The sequence below is a fragment of the Danio aesculapii genome, chromosome 16 (assembly GCF_903798145.1).
Source record: "Danio aesculapii chromosome 16, fDanAes4.1, whole genome shotgun sequence".
In the NCBI taxonomy this organism is placed as follows: domain Eukaryota; kingdom Metazoa; phylum Chordata; class Actinopteri; order Cypriniformes; family Danionidae; genus Danio; species Danio aesculapii.
Window position 1 is genome coordinate 55,805,845 of NC_079450.1, and position 17,500 is coordinate 55,823,344.

The window sequence follows — 17,500 nt, forward strand, 5'->3', positions numbered from 1 at the left end:
TTCAGCAGCAGGAACTGAAAGACTAGTCAGGATAGAGGGAAAGATGAACGCAGCAATGTACAGAGACATCCTGAATGAAGACCTGCTTCAGAGTGCTCCTGACCTCAGACTAGAGCGACGGTTCATCTTCCAGTAGGACATTGACCCAAAGCACACTGCCAAAATATCAGTGGAGTGGCTTCACAACAACTAATTGTTTTCCTTTGGAAATAGGCTTCAGATTCACACTGTAAAATCACACAGCCCTAGTTTACACCATTTACAGCACATTACTGTATTTGCATGTGTGTTATGAATTCGCATGTGTGTGTGTTTTGAAATCGCTAACGAAGTTTACACAATCTGTCAGTGTTTTTTCTATTTGCATGTGTTTACTTATCTTGCAGCATGTTTGAGCTCTCTCAGCCACCGTACATTTTCTTATTTTAGCTTCCCTTTTGAAAAAAAGTGCAAATATTATCACATTTTCATTGTGTTTGCACTATTTGCAGCACATTTCTGTATTTGCATGTGTGTTATGAATTCGCATGTGTGTGTGTTTTGAAATCGCTAAAGAAGTTTACACAATCTGTCAGTGTTTTTTCTATTTGCATGTGTTTACTTATCTTACAGCATGTTTGAGCTCTCTCAGCCACCGTACATATTCTTATTTTAGCTTCCCTTTTGAAAAAAAGTGCAAATATTATCACATTTTCATTGTGTTTGCACTATTTGCAGCACATGTCTGTATTTACGTGTGTTTTCTTAACTCGCAGTGCGCTTGAGCTCTGTTATCCACTGTAATTATCTCTCTCGGTGTGATTTTTAAAGTGATAGCTGAGCCAGAAGTGAAATGTCTTAGGCGAGCTGTTGATTTAATGGCCGTGTATATGAGGAAGACACACATTGGCTTTGGCTGTCTGACTTGTGTTTATGAGGCAGCTCCTGATGATAGTGCTGTATTTTTCTATTACACTGATCTGCAGGCCCATAAAGCATGTGTTTTACGAGCACAGCCTCAGTCTGCCCTGTTAAAGAGCCAATAAAGCACATTAACACATGCAGAGAATACGCGATGACTTCTGCATATGTGTGTGGAGGAGACATGATGATTTAAAGAGTAGTTCACCCAATTAAAGCATCATAATTTACTCATTATGTATTATTATTATTGATTTGTTAAATCACATTCATTCATTTTCCTTCTGCTTAGTCACTTTATGTATTAAGGGTCGCCACAGCGGAATGAACCACCAACTTATCCAGCATATGTTTTACTGAGTGGATTCCTTTCTAGCTGCAACCCAGTTTTGGGAAACATTCATACACTCTCACACACTCATACACTACGGCCAATTTAGTTCTTCAATTCCCTTATAGCCCAAGAGTTTAGACTGTGGGGGAAACCGGAGCACCCGGAGGAAACCCACGCCTACACAGGGAGAACATGCAAACTCCTCACAGAAACGCCAGCTGACCCAGCCGGGACTCGAACCACCGACCTTCTTGCTGTGAGGCGATCATGGGGTTTACAGTTTTTGAATCCATTAAGCCATTCTCTGTGTCTGGCAGAGCATTTTTAGCTTAGCTTAGCATAATTCATTGAATTAGATTAGACCATTAGCATACTGCTCAAAAACTTTAAATAAAGTTTTGATTATTGTTTTGTATAATTTATTTTATTTGGTTGTTTGAATGTTTGTTTGTTACATAAATTATTATTATTATTATTTATATATATAACCATGGTACTTTGATTTATTGTGAGGCCAGCAGGGGGCACTCAACCTGCGTTCTGTGTGGGTCCTAACGCCCCAATATAGTGAAGGGGACTCTATACTGCTCAGTGAGCGCCGTCTTTCAGATGAGACGTTAACCTGAGATCCTGACTCTCTGTGCTCATTAAAAATCCCAGGATGTCCTTTGAAAAATCCTGACCAAATTTGCCCACTGGGTTCTGTCCATCATGGCCTCCTAACCATCACCATATCATAATTGGCATCATCACTCTGTCTCCTCCTATAATTCTGACTTCAACTGTATATGTTTGTATATATATATATATATATTTATGTTTGTATATAGTTTGTAATAAATATAAGTATTTAGATTCTAAATATAAATAAGCATTTTTCCTATATAAATATATGTGTGTTTATACAAAAGTCAACCTCTCCTATGAATTTCTTTTATTTTTTAAATATTTCCCAAATGATGTTTCACAGATTCAGGAATTTTTCGCAGTATTTCCTGTAATATTTTTTCTTCTGGAGAAAGCCTTATTTGTTTTATTTCGACTAGAATAAAAGCAGTTTTTAATTTAATTAAAACTATTTTAGGGTCAATATTATTATCCCCCTTAAGCAATATTTGTTTTGGATTGTCCACAGAACAAACCACTGCTATACAATGGCTTACCTAATTACCCGAACTTAACAATATTAAGCTAGTTAAGCCTTTAAATGTCACTTTAAGCTGAATACTAGTATCTTGAAGAATATCTAGTCTAATATTATGTGCTGTCATCATGACAAAGAAAAAATAAATCAGTTATTAGAAATGAGTTATTAAAACGATTATGTTTAGAAATGTGTTATATATAAATGCTGCATACAGGTTTTAAAGCAACGTGAGGATGAGTAAATAATGAAAGCGTTTTGATTTTGGTCTGGCCTGTGGTTCTCCGCATGTGCTGATGTCTCCAGCATTCAGGCTGTGTGTTCCAGTGATATACGGGACGTCCCGCTGCTTCCCTGCACTGGAGCGTGTAACGGCCCGAGTCCCTGCTGTTTGACTGACAGCCGGCTGCCTTTAGCTGTCCATCCAACAGCGCTTCCTAATCTCCCTCCATTTATTACCACTCTTCCCTGTCCCAACATTTCCATCTCTTTTCTTTCTGTTTTTTTATATGTACAGTTAAAGTCTGAGTTATTAGCCCTCCTGTATATCTGTTCTGAAATTTCTGTTTAACAGAGCAGATTTGTTCAACACATTTCTAATCATAATAGTTTAATAACTGATTATTAAGACCTGATTTATTGTATCTTTGCCATGAGGACAGTAAATAATATTAGACTAGATATTCTCCAAGACACTAGTATTCAGCATAAAGTGACATTCAAAAGCTTAATAAGGTTAATTCAGGTAATTAGGCAGGCCATTTTATAACAGTGGGTTTTTCTGTAGATAATCCAAAACAAATATTGCTGAAGGGGGCTAATAATATTGACCTTAAAATGGCTTTAAAAATATTAAAAGCTACTTTTATTCTAACCGAAATAAAACAAATAAGACTTTCTCCAGAAGAAAAAATATTACAGGAAATACTGTGAGAAATTCCTGAATCTGTTAAACATCATTTGGGAAATAAATGAAAAAAAAAAGTCATAGGAGGGCGAATCATTTTGATTTCAACTGTATATTCTTCCTTATAAAGAATGGGCAAGCAGCCAGATTTTCTAATGTCTCTGTGTTTTTCTAGATGACCGACATCATCGCCACTGTCAGAGAGTCGAACCTGAAGCTGACGCTGGCGTTTGGGATCGGGATGCATCACGCAGGCCTTCACGAGCGGGACAGGAAGACCGTGGAGGAACTCTTCGTCAACTGTAAGATTCAGGTGAGCTCTGATTCACAAACATTCCCCTATTTACAATAAGATAAGCCTCTGATACAGTTGAAGTCAAAATATCTGTCTATCTATCTATCTATCTATCTATCTATCTATCTATCTATCTATCTATCTATCTATCTATCTATCTATCTATCTATCTATCTATCTATCTATCTATCTATCTATCTATCTATCTATCTATCTGTCTATATATCCATCCATCCATCTATCCATCTATCCATCTATCCATCTATCTATCTATCTATCTATCTATCTATCTATCTATCTATCTATCTATCTATCTATCTATCTATCTATCTATCTATCTATCTGTATCCATCCATCCTAGTATACATCCATCCATCCATCCATCCATGCATCCTTCTATCCATCCATCCTTCTATCCATCCATCCATCTATCTATCTATCTATCTATCTATCTATCTATCTGTCTATCTGTCTGTCTGTCTGTCTGTCTGTCTGTCTGTCCGTCCGTCCGTCCGTCCGTCCGTCTGACTGTCTGTCTATCCATTTAATCCATCTATCTATCTATCTATCTATCTATCTATCTATCTATCTATCTATCTATCTATCTATCTATCTATCTATCTATCTATCTATCTATCTATATCCATCCATCCATCCATCCATCCATCCATCCATCCATCCATCCATCCATCCATCCATCCATCCATCCATCCATCCATCCATCCATCCATCTATCTATCTATCTATCTTTATCCATCCATCCTTCTATCCATCCATCCATCCATGCATCCTTCTATCCATCCATCCTTCTGTCTATCCATCCATCCTTCTGTCTATCTATCTATCCATTTATCCATCCATCCATCCATCCATCCATCCGTCCATCCTTCTGTCTATCTATCTATCTATCCATCTATCTATCTATCCATCTATCTATCTATCTATCCATCCATCCATCTATCCATCCATCCATCCATCCATCCATCCGTCCATCCGTCCATCCTTCTATCCATCCTTCTATCCATCTATCCATCTATCCATCTATCCATCTATCTATCTATCCATCCATCCATCCATCCATCCATCCATCCATCCATGCATCATTACATCCATCCATCCATCCATCCATCCACCATTCCATCCATCCACCCATGCATCATTCCATCCATCCATCCATCTATCCATCCACCCATCCATCTATCCATCCACCCACCCACCCATCCATCCATCCACCAGACTCAGTTTTGTATTAACCCAGCTAGATTTTATGTGAACACCTGTCAGCTGAGTGAACATATATGAATCAGTAATGAAAGATGAATTGATTTACTTGAACAAATCCAAATGAAAGGTTTTTCTTAACACAGCGTGCTGTTCTCTCGCGTTCAGTCTCTCGTGGCCTGGCTGTCAAAACATTAATGCTCGTGTTGATATAATGCAAATGTGATATTTCACACATTGATATACTGTAGTAGCAGTGAAAACAGTTTAGCACGTGAAGCACATCTGAAGTTCAGTAAACAGAGATGATCCTCTGCTATTTCTTAAAATATGTCTGTTATGCTCAACAAGCCTGCATGCATTTGTTTAAAAATATAGTAAAACGGTTATATATTATATATTAAAACACAACTTTTGTCTATTTAAGCATTTATGGTGATGTCAAAGCTAACATTTTCAGCATAATTAATTAATTTTTAACAAACCCAAACAGTCAAACACAACACACCACATATCATGAGCCAAACACCACATTCCCAACACAACCAGCCAAACACCATGAATCAAACACCACATACTAAACACCAAACACCCCAAGACAAAAGTTGTGCCGTTTTTTGGTGTTTTCAGTATTAGCTTGCTGGATTTAAGCTATAGTATTGCTGTATGCTAGCAGTGCTTTTAATTGCATTTGATTGACCGGTGTCTCTGTAGCTGGTGTTTGACAGAACATCTTCTCTACAATCCCCACACATGCAAGCTAAAAACTCTGCTGTCATAATATGTGGGCTGATAAAAGAAAGATGTCCGGACTGCTTCATAGATGAGATGCGTTTCCAGTCACTGCTTGTGATACGGTGTCTGCGCATTTGATTATAATCGTAAAACGATCGATCTGATGCAATATTTACTGAGAGGTAAAGGAAAAAATTAAGTCTGATTGCATACACATATGGAATAATGTGTAAGGATACGGGGTGGCGCGGTTTCTCATTGGTTAGCAGAAGGTTAGAAGGTCTCATTGGTTAGAAGGTCACTGGTTTGAGTCCCAGCTAGGCCAGTTGGCATTTCTGTTTGGAGTTTGCATGTTCTCCCTGTGCTGGCGTGGGTTTCCTCCGGGTGCTCCGGTTTCCCCCACAGTCCAAACACATGCGCTATAGGGGAGTTGATGAACTAAATTGGCCATAGTGTATGAGTGTGTGTGTGAGAGAATGAGTGTGTGTGGGTGTTTCCCAGTACTGGGTTTCAGCTGGAAGGGCATCCGCTATGTAAAACAAATGCCAGAATAGTTGGTGGTTCATTCCGCTGTGGCGACCCCTGATGAATAAAGGGACTAAGCCGAAGGAAAATGAATGACAAGCTGAAGAAGTATTGCATTTTTAACACATTTAATTTACTAGTGCGCTCATTTTAGCACATTCTAATAAAATAAATGCATATCGTGAGTGCAAACTTTGAGTTGCATACTTCAGTTTTACAGTAAAATGTGCGTCTTAGCAAATAAAGAAATGCCATATGTCCACAATCCCACACAGTCTCAAAATACATCATGTATCAGACGTTTTATTTTAGTTAATTTTTTAATTAAACATCCTGAGACACACACATTATCCTGCAAAACCATGTAGTGTTAGTACATACACCAGTTTCAGTACATGTGAATATATTAAATACACGTTCACTTGCCTCGTTCTGCTGGTAAGCATGTGTCTCGGCCGCTTTAATTAAAATACAGTCAGGATTTATTTTGAGAGTGTGTGGGTTTGCTCTATGTAGACATATGGTGTTATTTTATACGCATCTACTGTATATTGAAAAGCTTTTTAGAGGATGATTTTAGAGGATTTGATTTTGAAAGTGCGCTCAGTCTTTACTTTTAATCATTTGAATGCACATTTACTGAAATAATTAAATATTTTATTTATTCATTCATTCTCCTTCAACTTAGTCCCTTATTTATCAGGGGTTTCCACAGCGGAATGAACCACCAACTATTCCAGCATATGTTTTACACAGCGTATGCCCTTCCAGCCGCATGTTTTGGGAAACATCCATACACTCTCTCACACATAGACTCATACACTACGGCCAATTTAGTTCATCCAGTTCACCTATAGCACATGTGTTTGGACTGTGGGGCAAACCGGAGCACCTGGAGGAATCCCATGACAACACAAGCGAGAATATGCAAACTTCACACAGCTGAGACACAAACAAGCGACCTTCTTGCTGTGAGACACTAGTATTCAGCTTAAAGTGACATTTAAAGGCTTAACTAGCTTAATAAGGTTAAGTTCGGGTAATTAGGCAAGCCATTTTTTAACAGTGGTTTGTTCTGGAGACAATCCAAACTAATATTGCTAAAGGGGGCGAATAATATTGGCATTAAAATGGGTTTAAGAAAAATCTAAACTGCTTTTATTCTAGCCCAAATAAAACAAATATGAAGAAAAAATATTGTAGGGAATACTGTGAAAAATTCCTCTCTCCGTTAAACATCATTTGGGAAATATTTACACGAGAAAAGAAAATTCACAGGAGGACGAATAATTCTGACTTTAACTGTATGCTTGGTCGGCGCAATAGCCTAGTGGTTAGTGCGCTGACATATGGAGAAGTAGCACTTTAGGGCGTCCCGAGTTCGAATCCCAGCTCGAGGACTTTTTTTCCATCCCTACCCCCTCTCTCTCTCCCACTTCACTTCCTGTCTGAAATACTGTCCTATCCACTTAATAAAGGCAAAAAGGCCAAAAATAAATAAAAAAAAAAACTGTATGCTTGCTATTCAAGGTGTTAATTGCGACGAGCACACTGGCATGGGGCGTCAACTTTCCTGCCCACCTGGTGATCGTGAAGGGCACAGAATACTATGACGGAAAGACCAGGCGCTACGTGGATTACCCCATAACAGGTAACATCACAGCAACCATCTCACCAGTTTAGTTTCTAAACATTCCAATCAAACAAAATCGGCATATTTTCAGTTTGCCCAAGCTAAAGCTCATGCGCACTCGAAAAGAACAAGATCACGACACTGACCTCATTTATGGCCGTTCTACAAATTATCATCCTCTGAAAAATGATCGTCAGATCGAGCTGGTCTTCTGAAGTAATCCACAACTTGTTCTTGATGGTGAATCTCCTCCAGAAATGACAGCGACTCTTTGTTTACAAGTTTGTGGGTGATTTAGTAGTTGCTGTAAGTCATGTGATGTGTGTTTGACAGGACAGACTGTACCTTGCGTTCGTTTCATACAGATTACAAAACCAAAACTTTTGTTTTCATATGCACTTGGTTCATTTAAAAGCACAGATTTCAAGCATTATCTGGATGCAGTTCTTATGTCTGTGAAGCAAGTATTGGCTGAGATTCAGTGTGTTTGTTGACCACCAAACTGTCGTAAAAGCACACATCTGCTCCGAGCTTCTCTCCCAGTGAAACATCAGTCTATAGCGATCGATAATGGGCTCCTGTACTAGTAGCAGAGGTGTAAAGAGTACCTGAAAACCATACTTGAGTAAAAGTACAGATACCTTACTGTAAAAATTACTCCATTACAAGTTACAAGTCACCAATTCCAATAAGACTTGAGTAAAAGTATTAAAGTATTTGATTTTAAAAGAACTTAAATATTTTACTCACACTGAATGTAGGCTTAAAGAACACCAAGAAAGGTTTTATTTCCTAATATAGAAATTAAATTTAACACCTCAATGTTCTAAATGACAAAACAAAATAGATAAAAAAAATAACAAAAAGTCTTTCAAACTCAAATGTTCAAAAAAGACAAACAATTAAAAAAAAAAAAAGTAGTAAAACGTAATAAAAAAAAATTCAGAGCTGACTTTCATAAGATTCCCCTCTCAGTCTCAGAGGGGGGCAATACTTTTATTTTGAGTAGTTTTTCAATTGATTAGGATGTTTTCTCTGTATTAAAATTAAACAAAGAGGAGCAGTGTGATTTTTCAACTTAGTAAACTACATATAAGTTCAATGAAAAATACATCAGAAACAAACAGGTAAATGCACCTGATGCTAAATGTACTCTTACTTCAATGTGTTTTCTCAAATTTGACGATAAATTCTTAAAAGCACTTATTTTCGAAGTTCATGGCAAACAAAGTAGACACTGCATCCTGTAAGAGCCATTCTGCATATGGGCAAATGAAAACATTTCTTTCAGATAAGGCCATGGATGGTCATCAGTGCTGGCACTGCTTGATGTGCCAACTTCAGCTCATCATTGGCTGCAGCCATGTCGCTAATTAAACACCTGGTATTAGGCAAGCTGCTAATTCACGTTCACGTGATTTAGCTCATAAATAGCATACAGTACCTTCAGCACCCTGCAGATGGCAATATCACCTCGTCCGGCCAACAAAGTAGCCATGGTAGATAAAGATGCCGACTGGTCGCGCACAATCACAATGTAACGGGTAACGGTAAGCGTCCATTCAAATGTAGTGGAGTAAAGAGTACATATATTCAATCAAAACTGTAGTCAAGTAGAGAGTAAAAGTTGCTTATATTTTTAATACTCAGTACAAGTACAAAGTAGCCAAAAAATACTTAAGTAAAGTAACTAAGTCCATTTACTTAAGTACTTTACACCACTGACTAGTAGGCGGGGCTTCATTCGCCCTATTGACCGTTACACTTTTCCCCATTCAAAACTATACAAGTGACACATCTTCTGCATTGTATAGTCTCTGTTTGGGTATACTGTATGCACACAGACTTTTAATTTTCAGTCAGCCAGTCCAAGTGCTTCAAAACTACAATATCGCCACTTTTAAGGTCTGTTTTCTTTAAAAATCACTGATCTTCACTGTCTGATTGATATACGATGTTAAGTGAGTCTCAGAACACACAAGAAACAACTGCATTCAATTACATTCATCTGCATTATGTCTTTAAAATATCAATATGAAATAATTCCAGTAGTTTCTGCACTCGCCTGCTGATTCTGACGACCCTTGTGTTCATCTCGTTTTACGCTTGAACAACTAAATGAATGCTTAAATCTGTTTAACTGACTGTATTTTAATTACATTACAACATCGATGCTGTAAAAGAAACCTCACAATATTAAAAATAGTCACATTAATCTTTCACCGGAAGTTTATCAGTGGCTGAAAAACACTAGCTGTACATATAACACATTGATATAAAAACAACCGTGTTTAAACCCCTTATAAAACTGATTTTGGTATAATAGCTCCTTTTTAAAGATAAAAAATAGTGAATAGGGAATGTACAATATGTTGTGCTGCACATATTATGATTATAAATGGCACTGTGACATTCATCTATTAATTTTCCTTTCCGACTTAGTCTTTGATTTATCAGAGGTCATCACAGCGGAATGACCAGCCAACCATCCCCCGCATATGTTTTACACAGCGGATGTTCTTCCAGCCACAACCCAGTACTGGGAAACACCCATACACACTCATTCACACACACTCATACACTACGGCCAAATTAGTTCATCCAATTCGCCTATAGTGCATGTGTTTGCACTGTGGGGGACACTGGAGCACCCGGAGGAAACCCACGCCACAAACATATTAGTAAATTTTGTTCCCCAATTACTGTGTAACAACACATTTCTAATCATAATATTTTTAATATCTCCTTTCTTTTCTCTTTGCTATGATGACAGCACATAATAATACACTAGATATTCTTCACTAGTATTCAGCTTAAAGTGAGATCTTCTACGTTCCAGATGTTCTCCAGATGATGGGGCGGGCAGGGCGACCGCAGTTCGACGACCAGGGCAAGGCTGTTATCCTTGTGCACGACATCAAGAAGGACTTTTATAAGAAGTTCCTCTACGAGCCGTTCCCTGTGGAGTCTAGGTGTGTACAGAGCCAGAACTCTCCCAGTTTCTCCTTTGTGATCCAATTCCAGCATCATGCATGTGACATTTGCAGTGAAAACTCAAAACATAAATAAACTCAGACAAAGTGTGTGTTAACATTATATTGAAACATCTGCTCATATTTTACAGAACTATTAAGCACGTAGTTAGAAAATATTAATTTGGTAACACTTAGATCAGGCATGGGCAAACTCGATCCTGGAGGGCCGGTGTCCCTGCAGAGTTTTGCTCCAACACTAATCAAACACACCTGAACACCCTAATTAGTGTCTTCAAGATCACTAGAAAGCTACAAGCAGGTGTGTTTGATTAGGGTTGGTGCAAAACTATGCAGGGACACCGGCCCTCCAGGATCGAGTTTGCCCATCCCTGACTTAGAATAAGGTTGTATGTTGGCACCAATAGCCTAGTGGTTAAGTGCGCTGACATATGGCCCCATGGTGCTCACGGCGACCCGAGTTCGATTCCCGGCTCGACGTCCTATACCGACCCTTCCCCTCTCTCTGCTCCCAATACTTTCCTGTCTGTCCTCCACTATCCTATCCTAAAAGGTGAGATTAAGGTTGTATTAGTTGTTAATGCAATTACTAACGTGAACAAACAATCAACAATACATTTATTAAAGGATTTGTTGATATTATTTCTTATTTTCTGCATAGATTATATCTTTATGGTGTTGATAAGAAAATGTTGTATCTTCTTTATCAGTCCGTATTCGAGTGTTATCAGGTTTATGGTTTATTTATGGCAGAGCGCCTATGCAGAACCAAACGCTTACACACTGCTGAATACACACAGGATGTTCAGCAACACACAAATATATTTACAGATGAAAATAATAAAAGGATTAAAATGACCCAAAAATGATGATTTTCTACATCAATATAAACACCACTGCCTCCATGCCTTCTTCACCTTAGGGGGCTTCAGTTTATTCATGACGCTCTGCATCTGTATAATGTGATTATTATCAGCAGTATTATTGATTATCTGCAGATTTATATCTGTTTTAATAAACACACCTGTAGATTTGTCCAGCTGTGGGGTTTTGGAGACGTCTGCATCACCATATGGGGCATCAGAACAGGACGTGTGTTTGGATTTAACTCAGTGTTTTGACCACACTTCATTATTATTGATCATTTATTCCTTTGCTGGAGATTAGAACTGAATTTAGAAATAGTTTTGAAGCAAATCTTACCACTTAACAAAGGAAATTAAATATGTCGCCTGATGAATGTGTTCAGTGGAGTGAGTTTCCACTGTTTCCTTACTCCACCAAAGTAAAGGAGTAAAGTAAAGAGAAAGTAAAGAGGCTGAATGGAGGAGGCTCGTTCTTCATCCTTGCGCTGCAGATGCTCTGTTTAACTGTTTTCTCTCTAGTGAAGCGTTCAGTTTTTACACTTACAAAGTCTGCCATGTAAATAACAAATGCACCATGGAGCGACACAACTGACTCTTAAAGGAAATGAGAGATGAGACTCTGATTAGTTCAATGCACGTTATGCTCAAAACACACCCAGAACTCATGAAGAGAATAGGCACAACCCTGTTATACCATGCGCCGGGGCACAGAGCATATTTATCCATCCTTTAAATAGCAAACGCAGATTCAACCATGCCCTAAATGCTTTTGAGCCTTGAGCTTTAGATTTTGCACCTAGATCATTAAAATAGAGCCCTATATGAGCAATGCACTTTGAATGATGCGAAAAGAATTTTGAGCAATCCATCTCATGTACTCATCCCAGCTGTTCATTGATAGTTCATGTTCGCTCACGGTGCATTAACTAATGTTAACAAGCACGATGGATTTTAATAATGCATTAGTTAATGCTAAACTATGAATAATGAATGCTGTACAAGTATTGTTCATTATTAGTTAATGTTAGCAAATAAATTAACAAACCCTAATGTAAAGTGTGACCCATATTTTGCGTTATGGATGTGTCACTCTTTGTGGTTATTCAGTGAATTAAACTGCACAACCCAACACAATTAATGCTAATCAAAAGGAGAAGAGTTGCTCTCTATAGAACAAACATGATTGACTTTATTTTATTTGACAATTTTGCATTTAGGAGGGAAAAACTTGGTTATGGATGTGACAGACGTGCACTTGTGTGACTTTGGTAAATCAAATATAATAGTTTGAAAACATTGAGAGACATTTTTACAGTGCTCTTAAATACAAGCCTACACAATAACTTTGAAAGGGTTTCACTATTTTGGTGAAAACTTAATTTTTTCATGACAAGATTGACATTTGCATGGAATTGCTCATTGACAGAAATATCCATCTCCATCTCTCTCCAGTCTTCTTAGTGTGCTCTCCGACCACTTGAATGCAGAAATCGCAGCAGGCACGGTCACCTCAAAGCAGGACGCCATGGATTACATCACTTGGACGTATTTCTTCCGCAGACTGGTCATGAACCCCAGGTACTGCATGTACATCACACACACACACACACACACACACACACACACACACACACACACGCATACACACACGCATACACACATCACATTCACTGTGTTTACTGTGCTGAAGATCCTGTATTAAACGACACAGTGTGACTAAGATAATTAGCTGTAGTCGTCAGCTCATATATGGAAAAGTGGAAATAATAATAATAATAATAATAATAATAATAATAATAGTAGTAGTAGTAGTAATAGTAATTATTATTATTATTATTATTATTATTATTGTTGTTGTTGTTGTTGTTGTTGTTGTTATTATTATTACTACTACTGTTGTTGTTGTTATTATTATTATTATTATTATTATTATTATTATTATTATTATTGTTGTTGTTGTTGTTGTTGTTGTTGTTGTTGTTGTTGTTATTATTACTACTACTGTTGTTGTTGTTGTTATTATTATTATTATTATTATTATTATTATTATTATTATTATTATTATTATTATTATTATTATTATTATTATTATTACTAAAAAAGCAGAAACCTATGTTTAGAATTCAAAAATGCGTGGCGCGACGATTCGGGACACTTCATGCTTCTGCCGTGCCACACATTTTTAAATACTAAACATAGGTTTCTGCTACGGTCCGCGTCGCCCAGCCGTCGACTTGAGTGTACCCTGATAGAAACCGATGTTTAGAACTCTAAAACGCATGCTAGTTAAGATCACAGGGAGCTTCTGGGATCGCGAGAAATGCAAACGGCTGAAGTATAAGGTAGAGTCAATGAGAAGTACACATGTTTGCAAACCTACCTAAAGATACAACCAATAATTCTGATTAGAGCGATCATGTGGAGAATATTGATCTTGTGTTGAGCCCAATGAGCCTTGCATCTAAAAATAGAGCTAGCGTGTTCCTTTAGTGATATCGCTTCGACTCACGCTGAAAATGGCAGACGTGAATCAACAAACTGAGGATATGATGACGCGCCTGTCAATCAATATTGGTGGGCGGGGGGACCGCTCTTCTACGTAAAGTTGCGGTCGATCTGAAAACCGCTCCAATTGATCCACCGTTTTTATGTTGTTAAATTGAAAAAAAAGCACTGGGTGTGTTTATATCACCCCAATATGACGCTCTATACACCAGACATGCACATATGGCTGTCCAAACAGCTTGAAAAGTAGATTTTTTACCATAGGTGCCCTTTAAGAAATTTCAAATATAATTATATACAATAATATAAATATAATTTGTTCCTCCCCAAGAACAGCATTAGGATATGCACTCACTGTACATGCTTCTCAAATAAACAAACAGAAAATAGTCAGCCTCAATAACTAAAATAAACAAAAACAGCGTGAATTCATGCGGAATTAGAACAATTACTTGTTTTATTAATTGGCCTGGTGGGAAATGCAAGCTGTTGAGTGAAAGCGCAGCGACTGGACTGCAGCAGAATATAAAGACACGGAAAAACATCTTCAGCGGGCTCATTACTGACTGTGTTTCCATGGCAACTTCATCGCTGGACACAGTGGCCACAGTCCAGCCCAGACAGTTTACACCTCCATCACGCAACAAGGGCCAAAGGATCACGCACACACACATACATGCATACACACACACTGGCCTCACGGGGTCGCATAGGGCAGCACAGACATCTGCCATGAATAGAAGAAGATGATTCCAGAACATTCCACTGACATTTGCACGCCTGTCAGGCCACATTAAACATAAAGACCTGTCTGTGCCCTCTCCCGTACTGCAAATACGCACAGACCAAATACACACACTCACTCCTCAAGTACTGTAGTAATCAAACGCTCTACGAGGCCCATATTCTGCACGTTTTTCATTTTACTTTTTCCCCTGACGTGCACTTGTACTCTTAGTCAAGAGTCGTAATTGAGCTTTTATAGCCCTTCTTGCTCGCTTTCGTCTGACCCTGTCAATTTAACTGTTTTTGCTACTGTACCTTTAAGGGTTTTTGTAAAGACTATGTAAGGTATGGTCAGCCTTAATGTTAAGAATTAAATATGTAAATGCGATCACAGGGGAGTTTAATTGGCCAAAGGATCAGGTTTTAATACTTAGGCAAGCAATGTTTTTCTTTTATGGACATGAGAAGGTTGGAGGAGAATGTGGACCTATTGACGATCAAAGGAGTTGAAGGAGTGATGAAGATAGGAACCCGAAGATAGGAATCAGCCTGTAGCAGGAGGATCCTGGTGGAGACCCAGAACAGAGTCAGGATGGTGGTCCGAGGTACATTCTACAGGACACGGCATCATGGTGGAGGTAGAACCACAGCTGTGTGATTGAGACGATGACTGAGAGCTGCAGAGACAGGGGGACACAAAGGGTGCGGAGAGCTTCGGCAAATGCAGAGGTGTGGATTTGGAAGACCATGTTGGAGCCGGAATGACTGAGGACTAAAGGGAAGGAGGGGCCGAATGGGGCTAGAGGGACAGAAGGATGAAGTGCAGATGGAGGAGTGGAGCCTTGAGATGAATTCAGCTAGTGGAGACAGGGCTAGTGAACTGGCTAGCAAGGATAGAGTTGAGGGAGCAGGAGTGCTGGAACCTGCAGGGTCAAAGGAGATGGTGATATGTGTTGGATAAGCAGGGAGGGTAAGAAGCGTTCTCGAAGACCAGCCCAGTGTACTACCTGGGGAAGGCAGAGATGAGGGAGTGGGGAGGCTGGCTGGGCCCAACTTGGGGCGGAAGATGAGAAGCTAACTGATGAAGGAGTGCTGGGTGGAACCAGCAGTAGCTCAGTAGATGAGATGGGGAACTTGGTGGGATCAGCGGGGCCAGTAGAATCCCAAAAGCCTCTTTTAAACAGTCAGATATTTCAGTAGCAGATCGCACTAGGAGTGTGGACAAGATCGTAAATCTCCAGAGGAACTCCCATGGCAAAACATGGTTCACACACCTGGTCAGGCATTAGTTTAGGCTCGGGTCTGGGGCAGTGAGCCACTCTAATGCTCCATGCAGCGAGATGTTGACTGGTTAGACTGTGGTTCAGGTTTTGGTTCCAAATGGTTCCGCACACCCAGTCCACAAATGTGGTAAAACTCCATTGAGGAACATACATAGGAAGGATAGGCTGGGACCTCTTGGTGGAAAGCACAGAGCAAATGGTCCATGAAGGTGGTAAGATTTGTGAGTTTATTAAAGTCTCTCATGTAATCTCCCTGCTCCAGGCACTAAAGCTAGACAGTGGGGATATCTATTGTGTGTTTGGGATACCACATTTATAGGGGGGATTTATTGTTTGGTCCAATTTTTGGGACTCAAGTACAAGAAGGATGAACTAAAAAGAAAAACACTGCTATTGAAATGTCATAAAAACGATAATAAGGGAGGGAGAACAGAAATCTATTGTAAAATTACAAGCTGGAGTCTTCTGCCTGGTGTGTCACGAGTTTTAAGTCCAGAATTATTAATTTCTATCATTATTCAGAATATTTGTAATTATATTTATAATTAATATTTTAATTATATTCAGAATTACATAATTCCTATCATGATCGTTAATTACATGAGTTGTCCTTAATTAACATGTGCGTGTTCTTAATTAACATTAGACTCTCTATCATACATTTCATTCAATCGTGAGGTAATAATAAACAGTATATTTTAAGTTATATGTTAATTGTTGTCATCATCACGTCATCAGTTCAGTTTCAACAGTTGGCCTTTTTTCAGTACTTCCTAGCAAAACTTTGTTTCATTCCTCGTGATATAGTTTCTTCATGAGTACACCATATTGATTTTATGGTCAGACAGAATATTAATTTACATTGTTGTTGTTGTTTAGCTTCATTCTCTGGTCCACACAACCGATTTGCATTGAAACAACTTGAAGGAATTAACTTAACGTATTTTAATTTTTACAAATTTAACTGGATTGAACATAAAACAATTAAGTTATCCCAAAAAACACCTCAAGATTTGTGTTGTTTCAGCGCAATTTAAATAAGCACTATGAACAAAATAACACATTGAGGTTGTGTAGTTTAAATAGGAAACATCAGCTCCATCTATCAGTGTGTTTTTGTGGCACAGTCCCCCTGACAGCCGTGATTCACCGGAGATGAGCAGCTCTATAAGCAGACAGCAAACCCAGAGGTGCCATAAAGACCTCACATCAGACTGAGAGACAGCAGCTCAATGACAGCCCTATTTAATCAGCCGTATAGGTGTTCACTGCAACACACAAAACTGTCTGAGAGAAACCCATCAGTGTGCTCGCCTGTAGAGAACCAGACAGTTTATCAGTTATAATGATACAAGGATAGGTGTCATTTAGTACTGATGTTTACAGTTGAAGGTGTCTTGATCTTGCCAGATTATGGAGTTGATTAACGACTT

General features: G+C 38.6%; 1 protein-coding gene across 1 annotated transcript in view; it reads left to right on the forward strand.

Moving 5' to 3' along the window:
- The window catches only part of ascc3 (activating signal cointegrator 1 complex subunit 3), a 281,455-nt gene that overhangs the window by 230,812 nt on the left and 33,143 nt on the right, over window positions 1–17,500 (forward strand). The window contains 4 exon segments of the mRNA XM_056476127.1: window positions 3,461–3,598; window positions 7,592–7,712; window positions 10,534–10,666; window positions 13,006–13,131. Coding sequence (XP_056332102.1) covers window positions 3,461–3,598; window positions 7,592–7,712; window positions 10,534–10,666; window positions 13,006–13,131 — 518 coding nt within the window.